The sequence below is a fragment of the Pseudorca crassidens genome, chromosome 12 (genome assembly GCF_039906515.1).
Source record: "Pseudorca crassidens isolate mPseCra1 chromosome 12, mPseCra1.hap1, whole genome shotgun sequence".
NCBI lineage: Eukaryota > Metazoa > Chordata > Mammalia > Artiodactyla > Delphinidae > Pseudorca > Pseudorca crassidens.
In genome coordinates, this window is record NC_090307.1 from 5,879,851 (window position 1) to 5,903,381 (window position 23,531).

Consider the following 23,531-nt stretch of genomic DNA (forward strand, 5'->3'; position numbering starts at 1 on the left):
AGAAACACTATTGATTTTGGTCTTTTTTTTTTTTTTTTGGTAACGTCACTTATTTTAGCTATTAAAAAAAATCCCTTGAAGATGTCAATACTGCGGATGAATTAATGAAAGATCCCTAGTGGGCCTGGAGCGTTATTATTTTCTATAGAGAACTATGTGTACGTAGCTAAATACTACTTACTTTCGAATCAGAAGAGCAAGTGTCCTACACCGATTCTTTACAGGGTTTTGGAAATCCTCATCACTCATTGTTATAGGGTGCAGGCTCAAAGGAAACCAGTGACAGTGTAAATTGGGTTCAAGAGGCATTAATTCTGCCTTATATCCTATAAGTAGTCTCTACCGCAATGCTAACTTCGGAGAACTGTGTCAAAGCACCCTCTTCTAGGACAGCACATTGAACTTATAAAAGCTAGCAGTTTATAAGCTCTCTCTTTCAACAAAATCACATCTTGAAATTTGGCCATATGTGAGCAAAACCTTCCCTTGGAGAAGCTGAACTTTTCCCATATGTCGGCTTTTCTCAGAAAGTAAAAACTCGTGGGTCTCCGTCAGGGAGGCAGCATTACTCAGCAAGCGGTAGTTCAGAACTCAAAAGTGAGAAGAGAGTTTGCCAAGCAAGCAGGATGTGGTGGATGGTTAAAAGTCCTTGTGCATGTGTGTGTGTAGGAAAATTAATGGACTCTTCAAGGAAAAAGTTGCAGCCATAACCTGGAAGGATTAGGGGAGCAGAGCAAAAGCCTTAGCATCTGCCTGACTCTGTCTCTTGGTGAGTGAAGAAATGAATAGAGGACCTAAGAGCCTCTGTCACAGACCAGGTCCGGGATGTGCACTCTCATTCCATCAGCACTGAGGTTTGAGCAGAAGTGCAACCCTTCAGCCCCAGGCACAGCCCAGGAGGCAGGCCCCTATTTATGAGAATTTGATCTCAAATATAGACATGCTGGCCAATGGGATATGGGAGGAATAAAGACATGGACAAAAGGTTTGGGTGCCCCTCTTTTTTTTCCCCTGGGATTTCCTTCCTGAATTTCCTGGATCCCCCTTCAGATGCAAGGACCACCCATTGGTCTAGGAATATTTCAGTGGCCACTTCCTTGGCTACATTACAACGACCTGTGTCCTGGGAAAGCAAAGAGAAGGGAAAACATGTTAGACATACTTGAGTGGACGGATTTAGCAAAGACCAACTTTCCCTTCTTCTACCTTCAAATTGCTATTGAGAAATACAGTGGTTTCCCTTAAGAAAAATTTTAACGTCGCCACTGTTTCATTGAAGGATTTTTTTTCCAAAAAATTATTTTTGTAAATAAGATTTTTGGATGCAAAAAATAATTACTATCCATTCTTAAACATGTCAACATTCTACTGCCAACTTGCGTCGCTGACCAGTTTTCAATGACCCTCCCTCCCCCATCGGTGACCTGTTTCCTTTGTCATCTATTCACCATCTACCAACTGCTCTAACCGTGCACTAGCCACTCTTTCTCAACTCCACTCCCATCCACTCATCCCCCCGCCCTAACACACACACACAACCCCCACGCTGGCACAAGAATCGCACGTGGGTCACACAACTCCCTAGGGACCTTCTGCTATTTTTTTCCCCTTTGATCCTTCTACAAGTACATACGTGGGCAGGTACACACGGATTTTCTGAGACGCTCCTCCGGGCTCTCCATCCGTCAGCTCACCCCTTGCTCCTTTCTCGAGCCTGCAGCTCCCCTTGCAGGCACCAAGTTCAGATGGAGTTGGCGTTCCGCGGGCGCGCAGTCTCTCTCCCTCTCTGTGTTCTCTCTCTGTCTCTGCGTCTCTCTCTCTCTCTCTCTCTCCCTCTCTCCCCTCCCCTTTTCTCTTGGTCCGGCGGTCTGGCGTTCTCCTTCTCTCGCTCTAGCTCTCCATTCCATCCTGCCCCATCTACCCACTTTCCATTAAATGGACGGAAACACACACACACACGCACACACGCACGCCCGCACGCAAGCACGCGCGCGCCCTTCTCTATTTGATCACTTTACCCCACCGTCGAGGGCCTGCAGCTTCCGGGAATCAAAGGGCCAAAAGCTTGACGGAAGGAGTCTTCGAGGTTGCTTCCAGGGCTCGGGGATTCCCCCCGGCCTTGAGGGTGACCTCATTGCAAGTTATTGGTCTGTAGACCTCTACCCTCTCCCAGCGGCTCTGCTGGGAAAACGAGGGCAGGACAGCAACGAGCGTGCGCCCACGCGGGCTGCCCCGAGCCGCAGCAGCAGGTGCCAGAAGGTGGAGGTCAGGCCGGGAGCCCGGCGGCGGCAGCAGCCGGGCAGCCACCAGTCTCCGGGCCACTCTCCCGGCCCTTGCCTCTCTCTCCTGCCTTTTGAGGTGACCCTAGTTTTCGCAGCAAAGCGCCTGTCCGCTTTCTACCTCCTTTAATTCTCCCTACGCCCACCTCCTCACCGCCATCATCCCCAACAGGAGTCCCAGTCCGGTCTGCGGAGTGGGAGGCGCGGGGGCTGCGGCTGAGCGCCCCTGGGGTCCCGCGCCGCCGAGGCGGGGGCCGGGGGTCGCCGGCCTCTGCTTGACCCGGAGGTGCGGCTAGCGGCCGGTGGGCGCGGGCGGAGTCTGTAGCGCCTGGAGGGCGGGACGCAGCCGGGAGGGTAGGAGGTGGCGCTGCAGCGCCCAGGAGGGACTCCACGCTCCGCGCGCTCCAGCCCTCCTCGGGCCGCCCCGGGTTTACTGTGCTTCATATTCATTTATTTGCATTTTACAAACTGGTTTTTTTTTCGGAACTGTTTACCTAGCAACTCTTCTTTCTTTCTTCCTTTCTTTCTTCTTTCTTTCTTTCTTTTTTTTTTTAATTTCCTCTTTCTCTCCGAGTTGAACGCGCTGCGCGCGCGCGCGCGTCTGTCCATGAAGGGGTGGGGTAGGAGGTGATCTGTGTTTGCCTTGGGGGTTTTAAATATTTTGGGGAGGGTGAAGGAAAATTGCTAGAAGCCCGTGTCTTCGCAGGAGCAGTTTGTTGCGGGCGACCTCCGCATCAGGCCAGGTGATAAAACGCGAAACTTCTAATGCTGCCTTTGCCTCCGGCGCGCCCCTGCCTCGTCTCCCAGCCCGAGACCGGAGTAAATGGCAAAGCCTTCACCCCCGAAGGGAGACAGAACCCGTTTCTTCTAGACAGATGGAATATGAGGGGTGGGGGACAGATCTACCGGAAATTCTAATCGTTAAAAAGTGAAAATTTGAACCCCCAAAGGGATTTTCACATGGCGGCCCCTCCCCCTTGCACGCCTTTTATCCCGCACGAGGATGCAGCTCGGGATTTGCCGGCGCGCTTCTGGCCCCCTCGGCCCAGGCTGGCCGAGTGACGGATCCCAGCCTGGTCCTCTCCCCGTCCCCCTCCCCTCCCCCCCGCCGGGATCGGAGCTGGTGTGCTGTCCTTGCTGCTGCCGCCGTCGCCGCCCCATTCCGCTGCGCACCAGCCCCGGGGGCGCCGGCCGCGCGGAGCTGCCCGATTTCACGCCGGCCCCGGGCTTCCCGGAGGGCCGCGCAGCCCCAGGCGATGACTCAGGCGCCCACCTGGTAACTGTCATTTTCCCGCTCCCTCCACCCCCACCGCCCTCCCGTCCCCGCCCCCCTTTGCCACCTCGGTTCCCCTCCACCACCCTCCGGCCCTCCTCCCAGACGCCCACCCCCCGCTCTTCTTTCCGCGAGATCGCAGAGGTGGCGCGCAGCCCGGCGAGCCGATGACCGACCCCTTCCTCCGGTCTTCAATGCCTCAGCGGAAGATCCCCAAGGGCTGGAGAGAGGAGGGCTGCTGGACATCCTCCCTCGGAGGCTGCTCCGACCTGCTGCTCGTGGTGTATGAAACTGGGGACTGAGCGAGCCCCAGCCGCAGCCGTCCGCTCCGTGGCTGCCGTCGGTCCGGACTGGGCCCCGCTCCTCTCGCCGCGCCCGCCGCCCGGCCCCGGCTCGGGACACCCCAGGGCTCGCCCGCGCGCCGACTGCCCGCGCGCCCTCCTGACGGCTGCGGCGGCGGCGGTGATGCAAAGGAGGAGGGTGCTGCCGCCGGCGGCGCTGATGGTGGCGCCCGGCGCCCGGGTGTGAGGCGCGCGTCACGGCGAGGATGCTGCTGGCCTCGCGGCGCTGAGAGGGCGAGCGCGAGCCCGGGGCGGAGGACGCACGGGTCCGGATCTTGCTGCCGTGTGGGCTCCGATCTCCTTCTTTCCTCTCTCACTTCCCCCCACCCCAACCCCCCTTCATTTGCTCTTGGTTTGCATATCCAAAACACCTCTCGACTCCGACCTCTCCCCGACCACTGGAAGTCTCCCTGTCTCTAAATGGAATTAGTGGAGATCGGAGCCTCGGGTGTAACGAACAGACATGATCTATGGACGCAGTTTGTTTCACAGTGAGTACCTTTCCCGCCGCGCCGGGGCTCTCCGGGTGCCGTCCTCCCCGCCTGCCCTCCCTCGTGGCCGAACGCGCAGGGAAAGCCTGGCCACCGCCGCGCTCCCGCCGGACCGCGCAGGCCCCGCGAGTCTGGGGCAGATGTAAACTTTCTGTATCGCAGCATCATAGAACCGGCGTGCGGGCTGCGCAAGGCGGTGGTCACTGGATCGCAGAATCTGCCGCGGAAAACAGCCTTTCCGTGGGCAGGAACATCCCGGGGCAGAGCATGGCGAGTAGTTCGGGGGTGGGCACGTGCGCAAGAGTGAGGTGGCCTGTGGAAAGAGGGAGAGAGCTGGCCTGATAGTTCCTTTCGGGGGCTTCTGAGCTCGGCCGGCCCGCCTGCCCACCCCCGTGGGTAGTTTGTGGTTCACCTGAACGCAGCCCCCGAGGGGAGGGCGAGGGCCAAGCTCAACTCTTCCGGAGAGTAGATAGCCCTCTAGTGTTGCTTCACGAGTGTGTGGTGCGCGTGCAATTGGGGCGGGCGGGGGGAGGATTGGAGGAAAATAGTGTCAGAAGTCATCGAGTAAACGGCAGTGTAAGAAAATATATGGTGGAAATCTCACAGTTTTATAAAGCCAGGATTAGGGTGGCTATGCCACGCAAAGGACCGGCTTTGCCGCTGTGTTAATCACAGCACACGCTCCACAACGTGATGCCAGCAGAACAGGAAAAGCTGAGTGAAAACACCCAAACTCCAGCTTGATACTGATGGCTGTACACCCGGGTGTGTGCGCGTGCGTGTGTGTAGGTGTAGAAACACGGCAAGTTAAAGTAAGACTTTTGTTTTCCTACCTGAGCACAGACAATAGCAACGACTGATATTTTCATCTAAAAGCAGAGAGCCAGGCTAGAGTACAAAGTACAATAATTGACATCATTTCTCAAATACTAATAGCAAGGCCCACAGACTTTTCCTGGAATAATCTTTAAGCATAAATTTGTAAGATCCTGTAGTGAGCTTTAGTTAAGGAAAGCATTATGAATTATACCTTCCCTTTTCCAAATGCGTTTTTAAGTGGATGTATGATTATACACCTAATGGAACTTAGGGCTTTTAGGTAATCGAGCAACAAAGTCAATAATAAAAACAGAAATAGAGAATGAAAAATCAGAAATTATGAAGACTAGATGACTTTCATGCTTTTCTCAGTTTTAGGCTTTGCAAAAATATTAAGTAAATCAAGGATATGGAAGTAAAACAGAAGGGCAAGTTTCAGTGGTCTTCGTAGATTTACTGTTAAGTTACAGATCAGAGGCGCTTTCTGATACTGGAAAAACTGACTCAATAAAATGCTTATAGAAATAACCTTTCTGAAAATTATAAAATATTTCTGGATAATACTAAATATTAAATCAAAATTAAGGCTAGAAGAGATTAATTTCAGAGCTTAGAAAATGCTGAGGACTGGGGTTACTTGGTAGTTCATCATTTTATAAGAAATATTTTTAATTATGCTGCTTAATACCGTCAATCCACATTAGTCTGTTTTTCTTCTTTTCCCCTCCCCTGACCTGCCGTAGGATTTTGCCTAAGTGTTTATTTTCTAAAACACAATAACATGGTTGATGAAAATACAACTTCTCCTTTTCACCCTTTTACCTGCTGTCCCTCTTTCTTCCTTTAGAGATGCTAGCAAGGTCATTCACAAAGAGCAGCTCAGACATACTCCTGAAATCCTGCTGTAATGGGACGTTAGTAGGTGACACTATTAACTCTTTAGTCTTGAAGTCTGCATTTGCCTTAGGAGTTTGGGTCTCAGCCATTCCTAACTGGCATTACTTCCTGAGGAGATTCCTAAGTTGTCCTGATTTGTACAATTTATCAGTACAAATTTGTACATTTTATCAGTTTTTGCAAGTTCTGAGTCTACTCGGAATAGTTAAAAGTGATAAAGTAACCTTCTTTGATATCATTTTATCTATAAATTGTTATGTTGTTATAGAATTTGATCATTTCGGTGTACATTAAGCTTTCTAATTTTTCTTTTTTTGTTTCAGTTGTAGCAAGTTTAATCATCCTCCATTTGTCTGGGGCAACCAAGCAAGGAACAGGTGTGTTTCTTTGGAAAAATGCAAGTGGAAGACCTCCAATCACTTGCATTTTCCTATTTTCCCCACATTCTTAATATTCCAGACTATCTGAGCATTTTATAGTGTGTATAATTGATTGGTTTTGACTACGACACCATTTAGAAGTTAATTTACTAATGGATATTGTAAGAATGTCCTCTCTATTTTTAGTTTTATAAAAAATTGGATAGTGGCTTAAAAAAAATTTTTTTTTTTCCAGAAAAGCAAAGCACCTCAGAAACGAAGTCTGTGCAGTGTGGAAGTTGGACAAAACACGCAGACGGAGGTGTCTTCACCTCTCCGAACTATCCCAGCAAGTACCCCCCTGACCGGGAGTGCATTTACATCATAGAAGGTGAGGAAGCCAGTGCCAGAGCTGGAGAAAACATTCAGCTAAATCTGGCCACCTCTAAGCTTTGGATGGACAATATGCCTACAGACATTACAAAAATTGGTTTTGGAGACCGTACACATAAATATCTCTGAGTGAATCAAATAGCTGTAAAATCTGGGGTCCAGTTAATTATTGAAATTATTAGTAATGGTTTATAAACAGGTAAATTCTGGGAACTAAAAAGAAATCAACAGCAGTTTATTTCGCAGCTCATGTAATTGATTTGGAATTCTGCATTAATGGAATGGATGCATGGTTGGCATAATAGTACCTAATGTGTAACCGTTTGGGCAACTGGTATATTTTTGGCTTAATAATTAGTAGAATAACCTATACATTTGTTATTTTTCTCTTAAATAATATGAAGCACAAAAAACATATTCTCGTCGGAAGTACGTCTATGATCATATTTTCCAAATGTCAATCTGAATAGCAGTTGTCTTAGTTTGTGCTCACAAGTGATATTTTCGTACTTTCATGCCAAAGTCAGGATTCCAAATGATGATGCTTCTTTTCATCATTTTTTCCCCAGCTTGAAGGATAAAAAGTGCTGAAAAAGGGATTCAGTTCTCTTTGAACATTTTCCATTTCCATTACCCTTGTAGACATGTCTCTATTAAGGATGATACTGATACATGAACATTTCATCTAGTGATAGAAGTTTTCAATATTATGTGTTAGTACTTAATAGCCCAAACCTTTCAACCTCCCCAACCCCTGTGTTCCCCCAACACACACACACACACACACACACACACACACACACACACACACACACACAGAGTTACCTTAACAAAGACGGTATTTATGCTCCCTGTTTACTTATAAGCAAGGAACATGTTAATTTGATAGATCTTTCAACTGAAAAGATGTTCTGGTTAACTGATTTCAAGAATTTCATTTAGAAATGATTTTTTTTTGTAATTTCTGGACCAAGATCTTTCCTCTCTTCTTGTCATGCTTCAAGTTGAACTTTTAGCAAAGATACACCATATTACAAGAAGAAGAGAGAGAAATAAGCTCTGATAATAAAAGCATAAAGTTGAGAAACTGAGCTCCGGCAGTTTTTCTTCCTCTTATGATAGATAGAAAAGGAGACTGAAATGTGGAAATTCTGGGTTAAAATTAGCTGTTCTTTCTATCAAGTTAATATTACATATCTGTTATATGTAGTAATACATATACTGTGTAATTGTATCGTGTAGTACTAGTTTAAGATCCTCGACTGATTGAATTTGAGGATGTGAAAACCCACAGATACAAATACAGAGGGCCAAGGTAGGGACTTGAGACTTGAACATCCTTGGATTTTGGTGTCCAAGGAGGGTCCTGGAACCATCCGCCTCCCCTCTCCCCTGCTGCCTGCAGGGACCTAGGGACGACTTGTGTACATATACATATATATATATACATATACATAGATATTTAATCATAGAAATTTGGTATTTCTGTTGTCCCTGCTGTACATATAAGGAAACTGAGGCACAGAAGGGTTAAATGTCTTGCTTAACTTCATATAACATAATCTGTGTTTTGAAGCAACAGTATTTCAGAACTACAAATTATTAAAAAGAATAACATCAACTAATTCTCTTGTAATTCAGAAGAAAATCTTTGCATGTTAATTGTGCTTTCATGTTTATTCTTATTGATAATTTAAATGCATTGCTAACATTTGATTCTAATACCATGCACATATTTGCATTCATTCGTAGTCATGTCAAGGACAAAACTTAAAAGTTGGGAAATAAATAGAACCTCCTGTCACTGTTAATCATACTTCTGTACCCATCTTGAAATACTTCATACTTGTCTTTTTTTCCATTCATACATTCATTTAACAAATATTTGCTGAACCACTCTTGTTCAGAGAGTATTGAACAAAATAGACATGGTACTTGCCTTATGGAACTTACGATGTGGCCTGGGGACTATGCTTTTTTCAGTAAACAATCTCAGGTGGCCCCGAGATGAGCAGTTTTGGAATAGAAAGACAAGAAGTCTATAAGGAGGAAGAGATGCTTGCACTCAGTTCTAAAGAACATTCAGGAGATAATCGTCCTCTGTGTAGAATAGCGTGTGCAGAGGTTCAGAGCCGCGGTGAGGTTGGTTACACACGTGTAGTATCATAGGGTGTCTGCAGAGGGTGAGGAGAGCAGCAAGTGAGGAGTCTGAAGGGCAGGTGGCCTCAGATAAAGGAGAACTTGGCATCCATCTTCCACCCAGGCAAGTTTGGACTTTATGTTATAGACAAGCAAGGGCCATTGAAATAACTCGAGAAAAATAATAAGGTGAGATTTCAATGAAGAAACTAGAGGAAGAGAACATAAGCTGAAACTATTGTGAAAGGTGGAGTAAACCGTAGGAGAAGCCTGAACTACAGAAGTGACATTGATGGTGGAGTCAAGGGAACAAATGAGAGGTATTTGGGAAACCGAGTCTTGCGTGACCGGATGCAGGGATGAGAGAAGAGGCAATCTCAGGACTATTCTAAAGTTCTGGCTTGGTGATGTCTTACATGGAATTGCCATGTCAGATAAGGAATAGAGGTGGAGAAAGAGGGCGTTAAGGGAAAGATAATGTGTTCCATTTGGTGTTTATGGAGGTGTCTCATGAAGAGATTGGATGTGTGGTCTTCAGTTCAGTGGATAGCTCTGGGATAAAAATATATATTTATAGGTGATAAATATAGTGCTTGCAGTTGAGGCTGCGAGTATGAATAAAATTACCCAAAGCGTATTTGGAGCACTATAACTCTTTTGGAAAATCCAGATGCTTGGGTCTGCCTCCAGGAATTCTGATTCAATTGGGCTTAGACGGAGCTGCAGACATTATTATATTATAATCTCTTTCCATTGGGATGCTAGTGGCATCCAGAGCCCTGGTCTAGAGAGAGAGGAAAGAAGACATAGAATAGATTTCTGGAAAATGACATGTAAGGGAGGGCAGAGTAAGGAGAAAGTCAACACGGACTGTGAAGGAAAAGCCAGAGAATATCAGGATCCTATTGTTTTTGTAAGTCTCTAATTTTCAAGTAATCGTGTATCTCAACTCTATATACATTTTGATACCCACGCATGCAAGGCTTTAGTTTCAAAGCCATTCAAGGGTGATATTCAATATATATTTAAGAACTGGTGTGGGGGGGACAGTAGTCATTCCGAATGATTGCTGACCACGTGGGAAGCAGGGCCTGCCATGGCAGGACTTAACTTTCAAGTTTCTGGAGGGGACTGGTCTTTAAAGAGCATCAAGTGGCTAGAAAGCAACTGAAGGACTCAAGACAGCAGTTTACTAACTAGGATCAACGTGTGGCCATTTCAACAACTGTAATGGCTATTCTGGGGGTACTCTGGCTGAGTATCAGCCTGGAATGCCAGAATCTTGAACAGTTTTGACCATGACAAGGGAAGAATGGAAGGGCACTAGCAAATGCATCCATGTGGAGGTTTATGGAGCTGCTCACCCTATCAGGCTCTTCCATGGTTATTTAAAGAGCTGTAAACACGTTTATGAAGATAAATTCATTTATAATTCACCCAACAAAGATTTTTTTTTTGAGAAATTCTCAATGACAAGTATTGTGCATGAATGCTGAAAAAAGAGGGTGAATAGATATGGGTTTTGTCTTTAGTAAGTAGATGTAGAGAGGAGATTTTTTTTTTTTTTAAGCAAGATTTTCCCACATAAACAGGAGTTGGATTGGAGGTATATATGTACTCAAGAAAGTGGGAAAACACACGAAAGCCTAAAAGAGCATGCTGTCTTAGAAAACATGATATGCCTGGAGTGGCCTGAACTTAGGCTGTATGTGAGGTGAAAAGACCCTGGCAGGGTGAGTTGTTGGATACTTCTAAGAAAGCTATACGTCAAGTGAATTGATCATCTTCCTATAGCTGATAGAGAGTTGCTGAATAAGTTTAAACCTGAGAATGACATGATAATATTTGCGTTCTAGGAAAATTACTCTTAATATCCCTCCACACACACTTCAATCTGATCAACACATCTAATTGGGACTATTTGAATGGGTTAACTCCATGCTGAACAGTTCTCAAGTTTCTGACCTTAAAACTGGATTCTCCTGAAGATGTGGGAAAAGTGACAGAGAGATGCCTCTCTACTTTTGAAACCTGAGTCAGCAGGTTTTCACAAAACTACTGTGATTTATTCATTCTGTGTTAGATATTGAAGTGGTCATTTTATAGCAGATCATATTTTGTGCAACATCGTCAGTTTTAAGAAGCATCTCTTAGACATTATTATGGAAGTATTATCTCTTAGGATGCTAAGAATAACAAAGTTGCTTAGCGTTTCCATGCCTATCACAGTCAACATTTGATAGGAGTTATACAGATAAAATCTGAAGTAGAATCAGAGAAACCGAACTACGGATTTAAAAAGAACCTTCTAGGGCTTCCCTAGTGGTGCAGTGGTTGAGAGTCCGCCTGCCGATGCAGGGGACACGGGTTCGTGCCCCGGTCCGGGAAGATCCCACATGCCGCGGAGGGGCTGGGCCCGTGAGCCATGGCCACTGAGCCTGCGCGTTCAGAGCCTGCGCGTCAGGAGCCTGCGCTCTGCAACGGGAGAGGCCACGACAGTGAGAGGCCCGCGTACCGCAAAAAAACAAAACAAAAAGGACCTTCTAGACATAATCTTTCTTTTTTTTTTTTTTCAGCTGCCCCAAGACAGTGCATTGAACTTTATTTTGATGAGAAGTACTCTATCGAACCTTCTTGGGAGTGCAAATTTGATCATATTGAAGTTCGAGATGGACCTTTTGGATTTTCTCCAATAATTGGACGTTTTTGTGGACAACAAAATCCGCCTGTAATAAAATCCAGTGGAAGATTTCTATGGATTAAATTTTTTGCTGATGGAGAGCTGGAATCTATGGGATTTTCAGCTCGATACAATTTCACACCTGGTAAGTGGGGGCTTGTTTTTTTCCCTGTATCTTTTCCTTCCTTGATTTTCTATTTTCATACTAGAAGAACTTTTGTAAGACAACTTTATAATTTCCAAAGAGTTTCCCAGTTCTATTTAAAACCAAACCTACAATACTTTCTCTTTTCATTTCATTAATTCTGAAAGGAAAATAATTTTTGTTTAAAATTTAGCCTACACTAGAGGTACAACGTAGTGACTCAGGGGTCTACATGGTCATCAGCAGCACAGTTAATTAGTTGGACTTCCGTTATGCTGAAACGTGTGATTTGAGAGGCCGTCTGTAATAGAGAAACTAATTATGCATTGAATCCCAATAAACTTGAAAAGGCAATTGCAATATTGTAAAATGTATCCATCAAAATGATCTTTGGAGAACTCAAATAAAAAATTCATTTGTTCTGAAAATTATAATTTTTTTTGAAAATTATAATTTTTAAAGCAAATGGGTCTTAGTATAAAGCAGTCAGTGTAATCTCTTTTCAGAAATGCAAATTCCGAAGAGTTGTGGTAAAAGGAAAAGTGAGCCCCGTTGCAGCCAAACACCCATTTCCAAGGACTGGCACGCATTAGCTGTTATATATAATTATCTATTCTAGGTCAGTTGTCCTTTTAACCTGTTGATATTAAAAAGGGTCTGTGATGTTGACTGGCTCACTTTATGATGAGTTATCATTTAATATAATAAAAATTGGTTATATCTTTAAACTGCAAGAACATCAGGCTGAAGCAATTTGAGATTTGATGAAGTCACTTTTTTTTAATGGAAAAATGACTCAACTTACATAAAGGACATTATTTATTTATAATTACATTTTTTTAAGTTTGTACATATTGTTTTACTCAGGTTATAAAAGACAATACATTAAATTGGAATATATGTAAAATTTGTTCAAGTTTCCATTCCATGTTACAGAGGTAACATCAGAGCAGGGCTATGATGCTCAGTTCAAGCACTAACATTTTTGAAATAATTAATATAAGATTAATGATGACTTTTATTGTGATATTATGGTTTAATAATATAATAATTAAAATAAGTAAGATATTAACCCTACCATATGCCTTAGCCTTAAACATTAGGAATATTTTTATAATATCTCTAAGAGATTGTGGTTTTTATTATGCTTTGCTAATAATATTGGATTGGTCACAAAAGTCATGGGTATTTCGCATGTGGCAATCAAACCAATTCGATGTGTTCCAGGAAGGTGTAAACACTGAGATTACTTTATTAGTGCTAGAGTTTTCAATGGAAATATATATATTTTTTTTCTTAACTGCTAATTTTGAGTATAACTAGGATCTAAAAATAATGGCACATGGTATGATCTAGGCTTTTGTAAGTTATATTTTCACCTTGAGACTGGTGATCATGGGAACAACGTGAGGATCTAAGACTGTAGTTTCATTAGAAATGTAGGGTCAACTAACATACTTTATCGACTTAAGCAATTCTATCCACGTTTCTAGCTCTCCTTGAGATACATAAATGGTGGCGTTCAATCTGATATCCTAGGTTTTCCAAAGCTTCTTTGTTCCCCAGCATTGTTCTTCGCTCCTTGTTTCTTTAGATCCACCTTGCTTCATCTGTAGAAGAAGATTTTATTACCAGGAACATCTGAATCAGAGGGGAATGTGAGGAGATGATTCCATGTAATTAAGAATGAGTTAAGGATAGACTGAGGCTTCTGCTGTCACTCAGAGAAGCTTGAGTGAAGGGTGCCGGGAAACCTACACTTGGCATCCGAGGGGAAAGCAGGACCATAAAAAGGAGTTGTGTAAAACTTCCATGACTGCACAAGTTGACACGCTGTGGCCCAAGGACGTTGCCTGAGTGGCGCAGTCATCTACAGCTCATTCCATAAAGAGGCAATATTGAGGAGGCCACTTAGTTAATGTAGGAGGAACTGGGTAGGGATTAGTGATCATTTAGACAGCGTTTAGGGAATAGGGAGTCAGGCGGGCTTTAGTTTAATTTGGGCTTCGTTTTTACTTGGTGGTATGCTTCAAGCGGTGACCTGTGGGAACTGAGAGAGCTCCTCAAGTCAACTTAATCATTTACGTGATAAAGCATTGCTGAGATCTCGAGGGCCCCAGGGTGGGATGCACATTGGAGGAGAGATCTTCCCACCCAGTCACCCCGAGAACTGGACTCCAGCACAGCTGTGAGGAACACTGGTTTTGGAAGCAGATTGGGCTTCCAATTCTAGATTTCTTATTTCTTGCTTGCTGTAAACTCTGGACATGATCCTTCATGTTCTATGCTTCAATATTTTTTTTTGTAAAGTAGGGATAATATTGATTACTCACAAGATTGTTTGAAGATTGTTTGATTATCGACCAATGCATATTTATGGATTTCTTCACTTCCTATAAGATCTCAACTGTTGATAGCTATTATTGTATTAATTTGATCACGTGTTCTTTAAAAGTAAAGGAGGCTTGGCATAGTTTATTGGGAGAGCAAGTGTCCCAGACTTTTTAAATTACAACTTCTCTTTCCCTGATTTTTTGGGATGGATATGAAAAACTAATACCACACGATGTCACTTTTCCTTATTAGGTTTAAGTGGGCCTAAGTCTCCACATGAGGCTTATAGTTATTTCTGAGAGCAGTCATAAAATATGTTAGAGCAGAAATAGCAGTGGGAAGGCTAGGTGGTCTTTATTATTTTTGAGAATTTACCGTAATCTGGGATCTGGATCTTAATTTACAGTCCCAGAAACTTGATGTCAGCAGTGAGTGTACCCACTCTTAGGAATGAATCATATTAACCAATATACCAATATACATACATGTGAATGTACACACATATACATATAAATACACATGAATATACATATATACATGTACATATATGTACACACATATAAACATACATACTTTTTTTTTTTTTTTTTTTTTTGCGGTACGCGGGCCTCTCACTGTTGTGGCCTCTCCCGTTGCGGAGCACAGGTTCCCGGACGCGCAGGCTCAGCAGCCATGGCTCACGGGCCCAGCCGCTCCGCGGCACATGGGATCTTCCCGGCCCGGGGCACGAACCCGCGTCCCCTGCATCGGCAGGTGGACTCTCAACCACTGCGCCACCAGGGAAGCCCATACATTCATTTTTAGTAAGAATTCTTAGAATCACACAGCTCAGTGTTTCTTGTAAGCGACCGTACATGGGCATCCAGATTAGAATCAGAACATTGTACAGTGAGTGTGAAATCCAAATATTGAAGCATGTTTAATAGCATCCAGCGAAGATACATGATGATTCATCTTGATAACATGGACCATTTTTCCCAATGATGCTCTAGGTCCCAAATTGCCATGGGTCAGTACCCCTGTCCAGCCTTCAGCTTCGGCCATGCCTGACTGGGATGCTAATTTGTGTCAACTCTTATCTCAAAACTTGTTTCTATCACTTAATATCTGAATATCTTTGACTTCCTTTCTGAGTCAACTTTAAAACATAGCCTTTTAATCCCTTGCTCCTGCGTTCCTAGGAGCTACTTCTGAACTGGTGGTCGCTGAGAACTAGCCAGCTGGAGATCATGTGTGGACTTGGAGGGCAGGAAGGCAGAGCCAGAGAAGATGCCACAGACACACACTTAAAGGGGTTTTCCGTCTTCAGGCACATTTTGATGACTCTGCGGTTTTTATGTTATGGATGTGGTTGTCTGTAGATACTGTGCCATTCCCTGGGTCCACAGTGCAACGGTGAATCACCTAGGAGTATAGTCTAGCATGCACAAGAAGGATCGTGAGACAGAGGAACAGTCAGAGAGAAGTCGGCCTGTCAAACCCCCAGGGCCTGCAGAAATGAAGGACAGTGTGAGGTTCGAAAAAGGGCCAAGGAACCCAGAGCCCTGGTGGGAGCCTGCAGGTGATGCCAGTTGGGAAAACCTCTCTTCTTCCTGTGCAAGCACAGTTGTGTTGTGAGGTCTCCTCAACATACACTCTCCTACTTCCATGAAGAGAAATGTCAGGATCACTGAAAATGTTAAAAGTTACATGATGCAAAATTTGATAACCCACAGATAATTTAACGAGAAAACATGTAGAAGTGTTCATTGCAATAGACTGATACTGTTTTCTCATCTTAATAATGTTTTTCTTAAAAACATTTAAACCAAATGTGTTATAGAAAAATGAATCATGAGAAAATACTTTATAATGAAATTACCTTAATAATACTGGCATAGCATCCACCACACTCATAACGATGATTACTTTAGATGGTGTGGGTGGATGAGAAGGAACTGAAGGGACCAAGAGAGAGATACAGTGAACTTCTATCAGCGTTATCAGTAATGCTTAAATTTTTGAAAAGGATACAACATTGTTTTTGTTACTACTAATGTAAATAAAAGTATTTAAGATAAATCAAAAAAAGAGAACATACCATAGTTGGTAATTTTTAAGTGAATTGCTATTAGAATTTAAAATGTATTTTTAAATGAATTTTTTAATTTGAATGGAAGTTTAGAAGAGGGAATACCATTTCTCCACAATCTACTTTTTTTTTTTTTTTTTACTTACACTGCGAATGCCTTTTCAGTAGAGATTGACTCTTCCCCGTATCCAGCTGCCCCCATGCCTCAATTTTCTTTGTTGATTGAAAATATGAACTAAGGAGAAAACATGTAACTGTATTCGCTGTATCCCCAGTCCAGAGGCATATTATCAAGGACTTTATTAGATATGAAGAAAGAAGAACGTCCAGGATGTTCTACTCTGGGGGAAAGTAACCCTTTCAATCTCTGTAGGAACAAATATCTCTTGTTAGTCTTGTGCTTTCCTTCCTAATGAAGAGATTTTCTCCTCTTCACAGACCTAGAATGTGATGTTTTTGGAATCTTCCTCTTTTGATGTTATTTTTTCTGAACTAGTTTTGTGAAACAAGGTTACACACACCCTACTGGAGAAATTTAATTTAAGGATTATGCCTCAAAGTACCAAATAGGGGAGGTCGAGTTAGGTATTGGCTTGGGAGTGAGTGGAGTTGTTAACTCTGTTGAAATTATTAGGATCTTTGTACTTAGCACCTTTCATCTGAGCAGCCCGAGGTGTTTTAGGGACGTTCTGCCCAACTCCTAGCCTCCTGAGAAACTCCACGCTGATTGACTTCAAAGGCAATGGAAAGGATACACTGCAGTACAGTGATTTAAATGGAGTGTTTTAAAAAGATTTCCATGCATATTAAATGAAATATATTATGTAGGTAAAATATTGTCGTGGACTCGATGTTACTTTAATTATCTAATGCAGTGCTTTTCTTTCTGTCTGAAACGTGAATGCATGTGTGAGTATTAACCATGTTGAAAATTCCTAAATTTTCTTGTCTAGAAAATCAGAGTTCAGATATATGCTTCGGTGAGAAAGAAAAGAAATATTTCACCTGTCTATTGATATCAGTTTTTCAACAACTAAACTTTAATTTGAATTTTGCACTAAAAGATGAAAGAAGTCAAAGAGGTTAATGTTAAATTAAGGACTTTGTCTGATTATTTTTAACATAGAAATATAAGGTTGAATACATTTAGGTCAGATAGTATCATATTGTCTTTCTATTGTATTTACACTGTAGACCCCAAATATTCTAACGGCTGTCAAATGGAAAATGTATGAAACAAATTCACATTTCTCGTTGAGGCTTATTTTTCAAGAAATGAAATTAAAAACTTGAGAGTCACGGTAGGGACAAAATTATCAACGTGTAATGGTTACCAAAGATATTCGTGTGAGAGCAATTTCATCTATCTATCCTTACTCTCTTCTGCCCAGCCTGTGACTCGGTTGATCTGATGTGTAGAAAAGAAGGCTCAAGGGGAGGGCTGAGGAACAGAGAGAGAGAGAGAGAGAGAGAGAGAGAGATAGAGAGGGAGGGAGGGAGGGAGGGAGGGAGAGAATGCTGTTTGGTCTAGGTGGGTGTTCAGGAGAGAAGTTGAGAGTGGGAGAGAAAATTTCCAGGATTAGCTCCCATCTGTACAGAGAATATTGAAAGCAGTGGCAAAGGAGAAGGAAGATTTTTAAAGAAGTTTCCTGTATGGAAAGAATGCCTTCCTTATCTTGTTGTTTCCTGGAAAGGTGGAGCAAAGTGTTTAGGTGTGTTTATATTTATTTAGTGGTTAATTGTTGGACTGCATGTTTTTGAATATGGTACATTTGAGACTGGACCGCGTGGAATCTCAAATATATTTCCATTGTAGGTGTGTATTTTCTTTTGATCTGAAAGAGACCTTGAAGTCCATCTCATTCAGCCTTTTTATTTAAAGATAAAGGAGCCAGTGATCTAGAGAGAATGTGTTGCCCAGGTTCGTGAGCTCTGTGTAGAAATTAAGTTACTGCTTGTTTATCAGTTACATAACCACTGTGCTGATACACCTTCTACAAAGGGTAGAGATCATGACTTTAATTACATCACATATTGTAAGTACTTTCAGTTTAGTTATGTTAAGAAATTTAATTAAGGGATAATACTGTGTCACCCATATTTCACCATTACTAGTGTATGAATTTTAAAATTCACCTTTCCCACGTTGCCTGAAATGCCTGTTAATTCACAGTGCCGAAAAAGACAATGATTTGTCTTCCCTCCCTCTACCTCTATTATAAAAATCTGCCTTTTCAGTCCTCCTGAGCTGGAAGTGTATGATTCATTTCCTGTTCTCAAATATCTGCTGTGACTGACCTGCTCAGTTGTATGTAGAACGCTCTCATGACTTGGAACCTGTGACTTACTTGCTGAGTACTCAAGGGAAAAGCTAATTTCTTTCTCCTCGATCTCCCACAATTATTCCTGCTTCCTAACACACGTGTCTCTTTGACTTCTTCTGCGGCCACTTGCTTCCAGTCACCAACACCATCCCTCTCCCCAGGGCTGCTGCGTACAGCTGTCATGTTAAGGACACTAGGTTGAGGGAGAGAGAAGGGCTGATTCCTTTCACATTCAGATGCCCAGGAGCAGACCCATATCCAGAAATGGGTACCATTTACTAATTGCCACAAGGGGGTCCTACGGACTAGCCCTGATCACGCACTGATCAATCATAACATCACCTCTGGACCCAATCACACAGTTGCGCCAACATCCAAGGACCAGCGTCCGCCCTTCACTAAAATTGTCCTAAACATTCAAGAAACAAAATGAAGAAATAATGCATATGTTCTGTCTCCATTTTGCATTCTCATGTTTTTTCTAGGTGTCCGTAGTTATCAGGCTTTTTGGTAAAATCTTCTCCTAGAAAACTCTTAACATTTAACTTATTATTGCATATTCAAGAAGTATGTTTTTCAAATGATAACATCCTACGTATTTTGCCTAAGAAAATATTATAATCTAGGTTTTCCTTTTTTAACATTTTTTCACAATAATTTGCTGATAGTTTGAGCCTTATTATTTTATTTCTGTGCAAAATAAATCAAACAATTATCAGGAAAACAACCCACAATGTTAGTTTCTTGACCAAAAATGTTTTTTTATATTTTATAACTTGTATGCCATTATAGGTATTTAAGTATAGCTCATGTAACTATTCTTAAAGTGAATTCACAGGATAACTTAATTTTCACTAGGCTGTATATGCCACTTACATGTATTCAACAAATATTTATTGACTTACTATGCTAATACTGTAAAAATACAGTATGTACAAGACATTATCCTCCCTACAATGAGTTCAATTTCTATAAGAAGAGAAAAATCACGTGTAGTAGACAGACTAATGCCCTTCCTCCTTCAAAAAACAATGTCTATGATCTAATTCCTGGCATCTGTGAATATATTTGGCTACACGACAATGGGAATTGAAGATAGTACGTTGGATTAAGGATGCTAATCAACTTACTTTAAGACAACAACGTTGGATTATCTGGGAGGGCCCAAGGTAATCACGAAAGTCCTTCTGTGTGGAAGAGGGAGGCCAAAAAGTCAGTGTTGGAGTGATGCAATGTGACCAGTACTCATATGGCCATTGTTAGCTTTGAAGATGGAAGGGCCCACGAGCCAAGGGATGTGGGCAGAGCCTCTAGAAGCTGGAAAGGTGAGGAGCGGATGCTCTCCCGGGGCCTCCAGAAAAGGAACAACACTTATGGACACCTTGATTTTAACTCAGCGAGACCCATTTCAGATTTGACATCCAGAACTGTAAGATAATATATTTGTGTTGTTTTGATAAACTTGTGATGACTTGTTATAGGAGCAAAAGGAAATTAATATAGCAAGTAAGTCACGTTTAAAATATGTGTTAAGATATGAGAAGTGATGTAAAAAGTAAACAAATGATGTAAGAATTCACCATTGAGACAGAGAGTATAACAATTTGAGTCTATCAATTCAAAATTTTAAAGTAGTTTTGTTCCAGATATAAAATATCCAATGCTCTCAGCTGGACTTTCCTATACATAAATTGATACTCTATTTCTATATGTATGTATGTATCTCTCTCTCTATATATGTATCTTTTGATTTTATGTAAATGCCATCTTTATGCATAAATATGGCAGAAACCCCAACAAAATAGCAACTTGCGATTCTTTCCAAAGATGTGCATGGGATGCTGGTATTTTTGTTTGTGGCAATAATAGCTATTTGTAGAACCTGGCACTCTTCAAACCTCTGCCTCTTCATGGCATATCTGCCTGATGCCTTTGCTTCAAAAGAGCTATGCTGTCTGTTCCTGCTTGCTCACTTGGCTAGCTTCCCACCGTTCCACAGCTATGCTGACTTGCTTGAAATTCTGCTTCAGTACCTCCTTATGGCATTTTCCCTTTCCAACTAATTGCAGACACCTCACTTCAACCAGACTACCACAAGAATTTCAGAGTGATTATAATATAGTAGGACTATTCACAATCAGCAAGGCGAGTGCCACAAAAGAACTAAACTTGGCTCTTTTAAGTGGAAGGACCTACTAGTCATACATATGTCACTTATATTCTGTTGTCTATTGATCATAACCCAAATCAGAAGACGGTTCTATCCCCTTGGAACTTTTCTTCTGAAATTTGCACTTCAAAGCCCCAAGGAATTTCTCTAAGTGATTCAAAGAGAAGTGAGATACAGAGATCAGTACTACCTTAAAACGTTCCCAGACTCTGTTATGCTTGCTGGTGCAGTCTGAAAGGAAAGTGTATTTCCTCTAGCAGATTTGGCAGGCAAACAAAGTGGAATTTGTAGAATGGTCAGTGGCTGTGCTGATGAACTAGGAAAGCAGAGATGGGGGTTGTATGGGAATGGTAGGTAAAGTCTGAAATAGAGGGTTTCCCTGGGCATGAAAATGAACCAGGCTTGCAGAGATCTGCTGCCGTAGATAATTGTTTAACTGGTGAAAAAATTATTCTTAGCTATTTTTCATGTGTAAATTACTTTCCTTTAATAAGCATTTCCAAATAATATTTACATCTCAATTTTAAATTAAAAGATTATCATTTAAAAATAATACAACCATGCTTATTTTTTGTTGACAGCTGTTGTACCATTTGTATCATTTCCATTCTGTCCATTTCACTTGTTATCCTCTTGGCTCTTCTTGTGTTTCTGTGACCACCCATCCCTTCTCAGCTCCTCTCGGTACCCTGAGCAGTGGCTGCATACCCCTTTCCTTGACAGCTCATAGGCAATGTGTCCCCCACTAGCTTCTACCTACTGCTTACCACCTCCTATTCACAGGCTGCTGAGTCCCTAGGTCCTACATTATGCCTCCTGACTCTGCCAGCCCCACTTTTTTGGTCTGCTCCCACATTTTCTAGAAAAAAATTCAGATATCATTTCCCATCTTAACTATTTTTGAGCCCTTGATATAGGAGAAATGTAGGGATTATATGAATAAATAGGGTGTTCCGTTTCCTGTTCAAAATGTCAGTGTTGGTATTTATGGTCTTTGGGCTACACTTTTCACGTCTAGCTTGAATTGGATATCGGTTTTTCTTCTAACAATACTTACATGCTCCGTTTTAGATCATAAAGTAATCCACAATAAAGCCCAACTTTTTGTTAACTTAAGGCAAATTGGCTCTAAGGTTGTGATTTGGTATGTTTTCTCATTATCTATGGATGGAATGTTCTTTTATGCCTGTGAGGTACCCATGTTCTAGAAAAGTTCCTCATGTTTTCAAGTTATTTTCAATGTAACCTATCTTTCCCCATCAGGGAGAAAATTAATAATTTGAGGCCATAATTTACCATACATAATTAACTGAAAAGAGTTTAGTTTTGGTATTTCCTTTGAAATGTATAGGAGAATGATCATTTCCTTTCACAGAATATTGGCAGTACGCTAAATCTTTGTTATAGTCTACCTGTATGGGTCTTCAGTTTTTCATTTCTGCATAAACCTATTTTTCTCAGTTTCATGGTTGTCTAATAGTTCCATATTATATGTACGTGTACATATATATATGTATACATATATATATAAATATTTTTATTAAACATGGTCAAATGTGGTCCATAGTGCTAAATTGTCTAAGTTTTGGCTTGGAAACCTTCTCATTATGTGACTTGTGGCAACCGCAGTTTCCTTAATGTCTTAGAGTTTCAGTTTCCTCGTGAGACCAGCATTTGACACATTATCGTTACGGATTTTGCTACCTAACGATAAAGTCAAAATGTTAACATTACTTACCATGTGACATGATATTCCCTGAGATCACATCTAAGCCTCTGATTCATTATTTCATAGATTTATTCAACAACAAGTAAAAGATTATTGACCCATAATTGGTCCAGACTGTACACTAAATGCTGAGATATGAAAATGATTGAGACGCAGAATCTACTCTTGAGGAACTTATCATGTATTTGAGGACATGAATACTTATACCCGATATAGTGAGTGCCATGGCAAGTACACAGAGTGCTGGCACCTAAAGGATAAGTGGAGGCGTCACCAGATGTGGCGCGAGATGTTTACCTCAGTGGCATTTGCCTGCACACCCCTCACCGCATCCTCTGGATGGATCATGTGTCCTCCTGTGCTCACCCAGCCGTAGCTCCATCATGCCCTTGTGACATGCATTATAACACGTCATACCAAACTTCTCAAGGGGAAGGAGCTTTGGTTTATACCTTTAAAATTTCTAGAGCTTCTTCAGTGTCTAGCATTAGCTGATATTTACTGAAATTTATATGAATGAATATCTAAATGAGTTAATGAATGAATGACTGGAGTTAAGTAACCAAAGAAGGTAGAACGAGTGAGATACCAGGTATGGAGCAGTTGGTAAAATGTATAGCAGGTAGTCGAGACCATTTGGAAAGTACATGTGTGGCTTTGAAAGGAGAGAAGTTGAGGTGAGACTGGTTCAGATAATGAATGGTTTTGTAAGCCATGGTGATGATACATACATAATTGTAGGTGAAGTGGGAAATATACTAATATTTTAAATTGAATTGCAATTTTTGAGACCTTTATTGCAGGCCTGTGATTTATCAGAATGGGGAGGATGGATTGAGTCAAGAGAGAATAGAAGCACAGGAAACAAAGATAAACAGTTAAAACAATGCAGGTAAGAAACTGTAAGAACCAAGATGAGAGTAGCGTGTGCAGCAATGTAGTGAAAGAAAAAATTTGGAATCAGTGAGATTTAGTGACCCATTAGATGTGCATGTTGAGAAAGAAAAGTAGAAATGACTGAAGTTTCCATCCTTAATGATTTGGTGATTATGTCATAACTTCTGTTGGAGAATAAAAGGATAGAAAA

At 42.0% G+C, this 23,531-nt stretch overlaps 1 protein-coding gene across 5 annotated transcripts in view; it reads left to right on the plus strand.

The window, feature by feature from the left end:
• The first annotated feature begins 4,024 nt into the window (after positions 1 to 4,024).
• NETO1 (neuropilin and tolloid like 1) overlaps positions 4,025 to 23,531 on the plus strand; it is a 100,317-nt gene continuing 80,810 nt past the window's right edge. For all 5 annotated transcript variants that reach the window (XM_067698847.1, XM_067698845.1, XM_067698844.1 and 2 more), the window contains exons 1-4: positions 4,025 to 4,384; positions 6,424 to 6,477; positions 6,716 to 6,850; positions 11,568 to 11,816. In XM_067698847.1, coding sequence (XP_067554948.1) covers positions 4,357 to 4,384; positions 6,424 to 6,477; positions 6,716 to 6,850; positions 11,568 to 11,816 — 466 coding nt within the window. In that variant the 5' untranslated portion in view covers positions 4,025 to 4,356. The remainder of the gene's footprint in view (positions 4,385 to 6,423; positions 6,478 to 6,715; positions 6,851 to 11,567; positions 11,817 to 23,531) is intronic.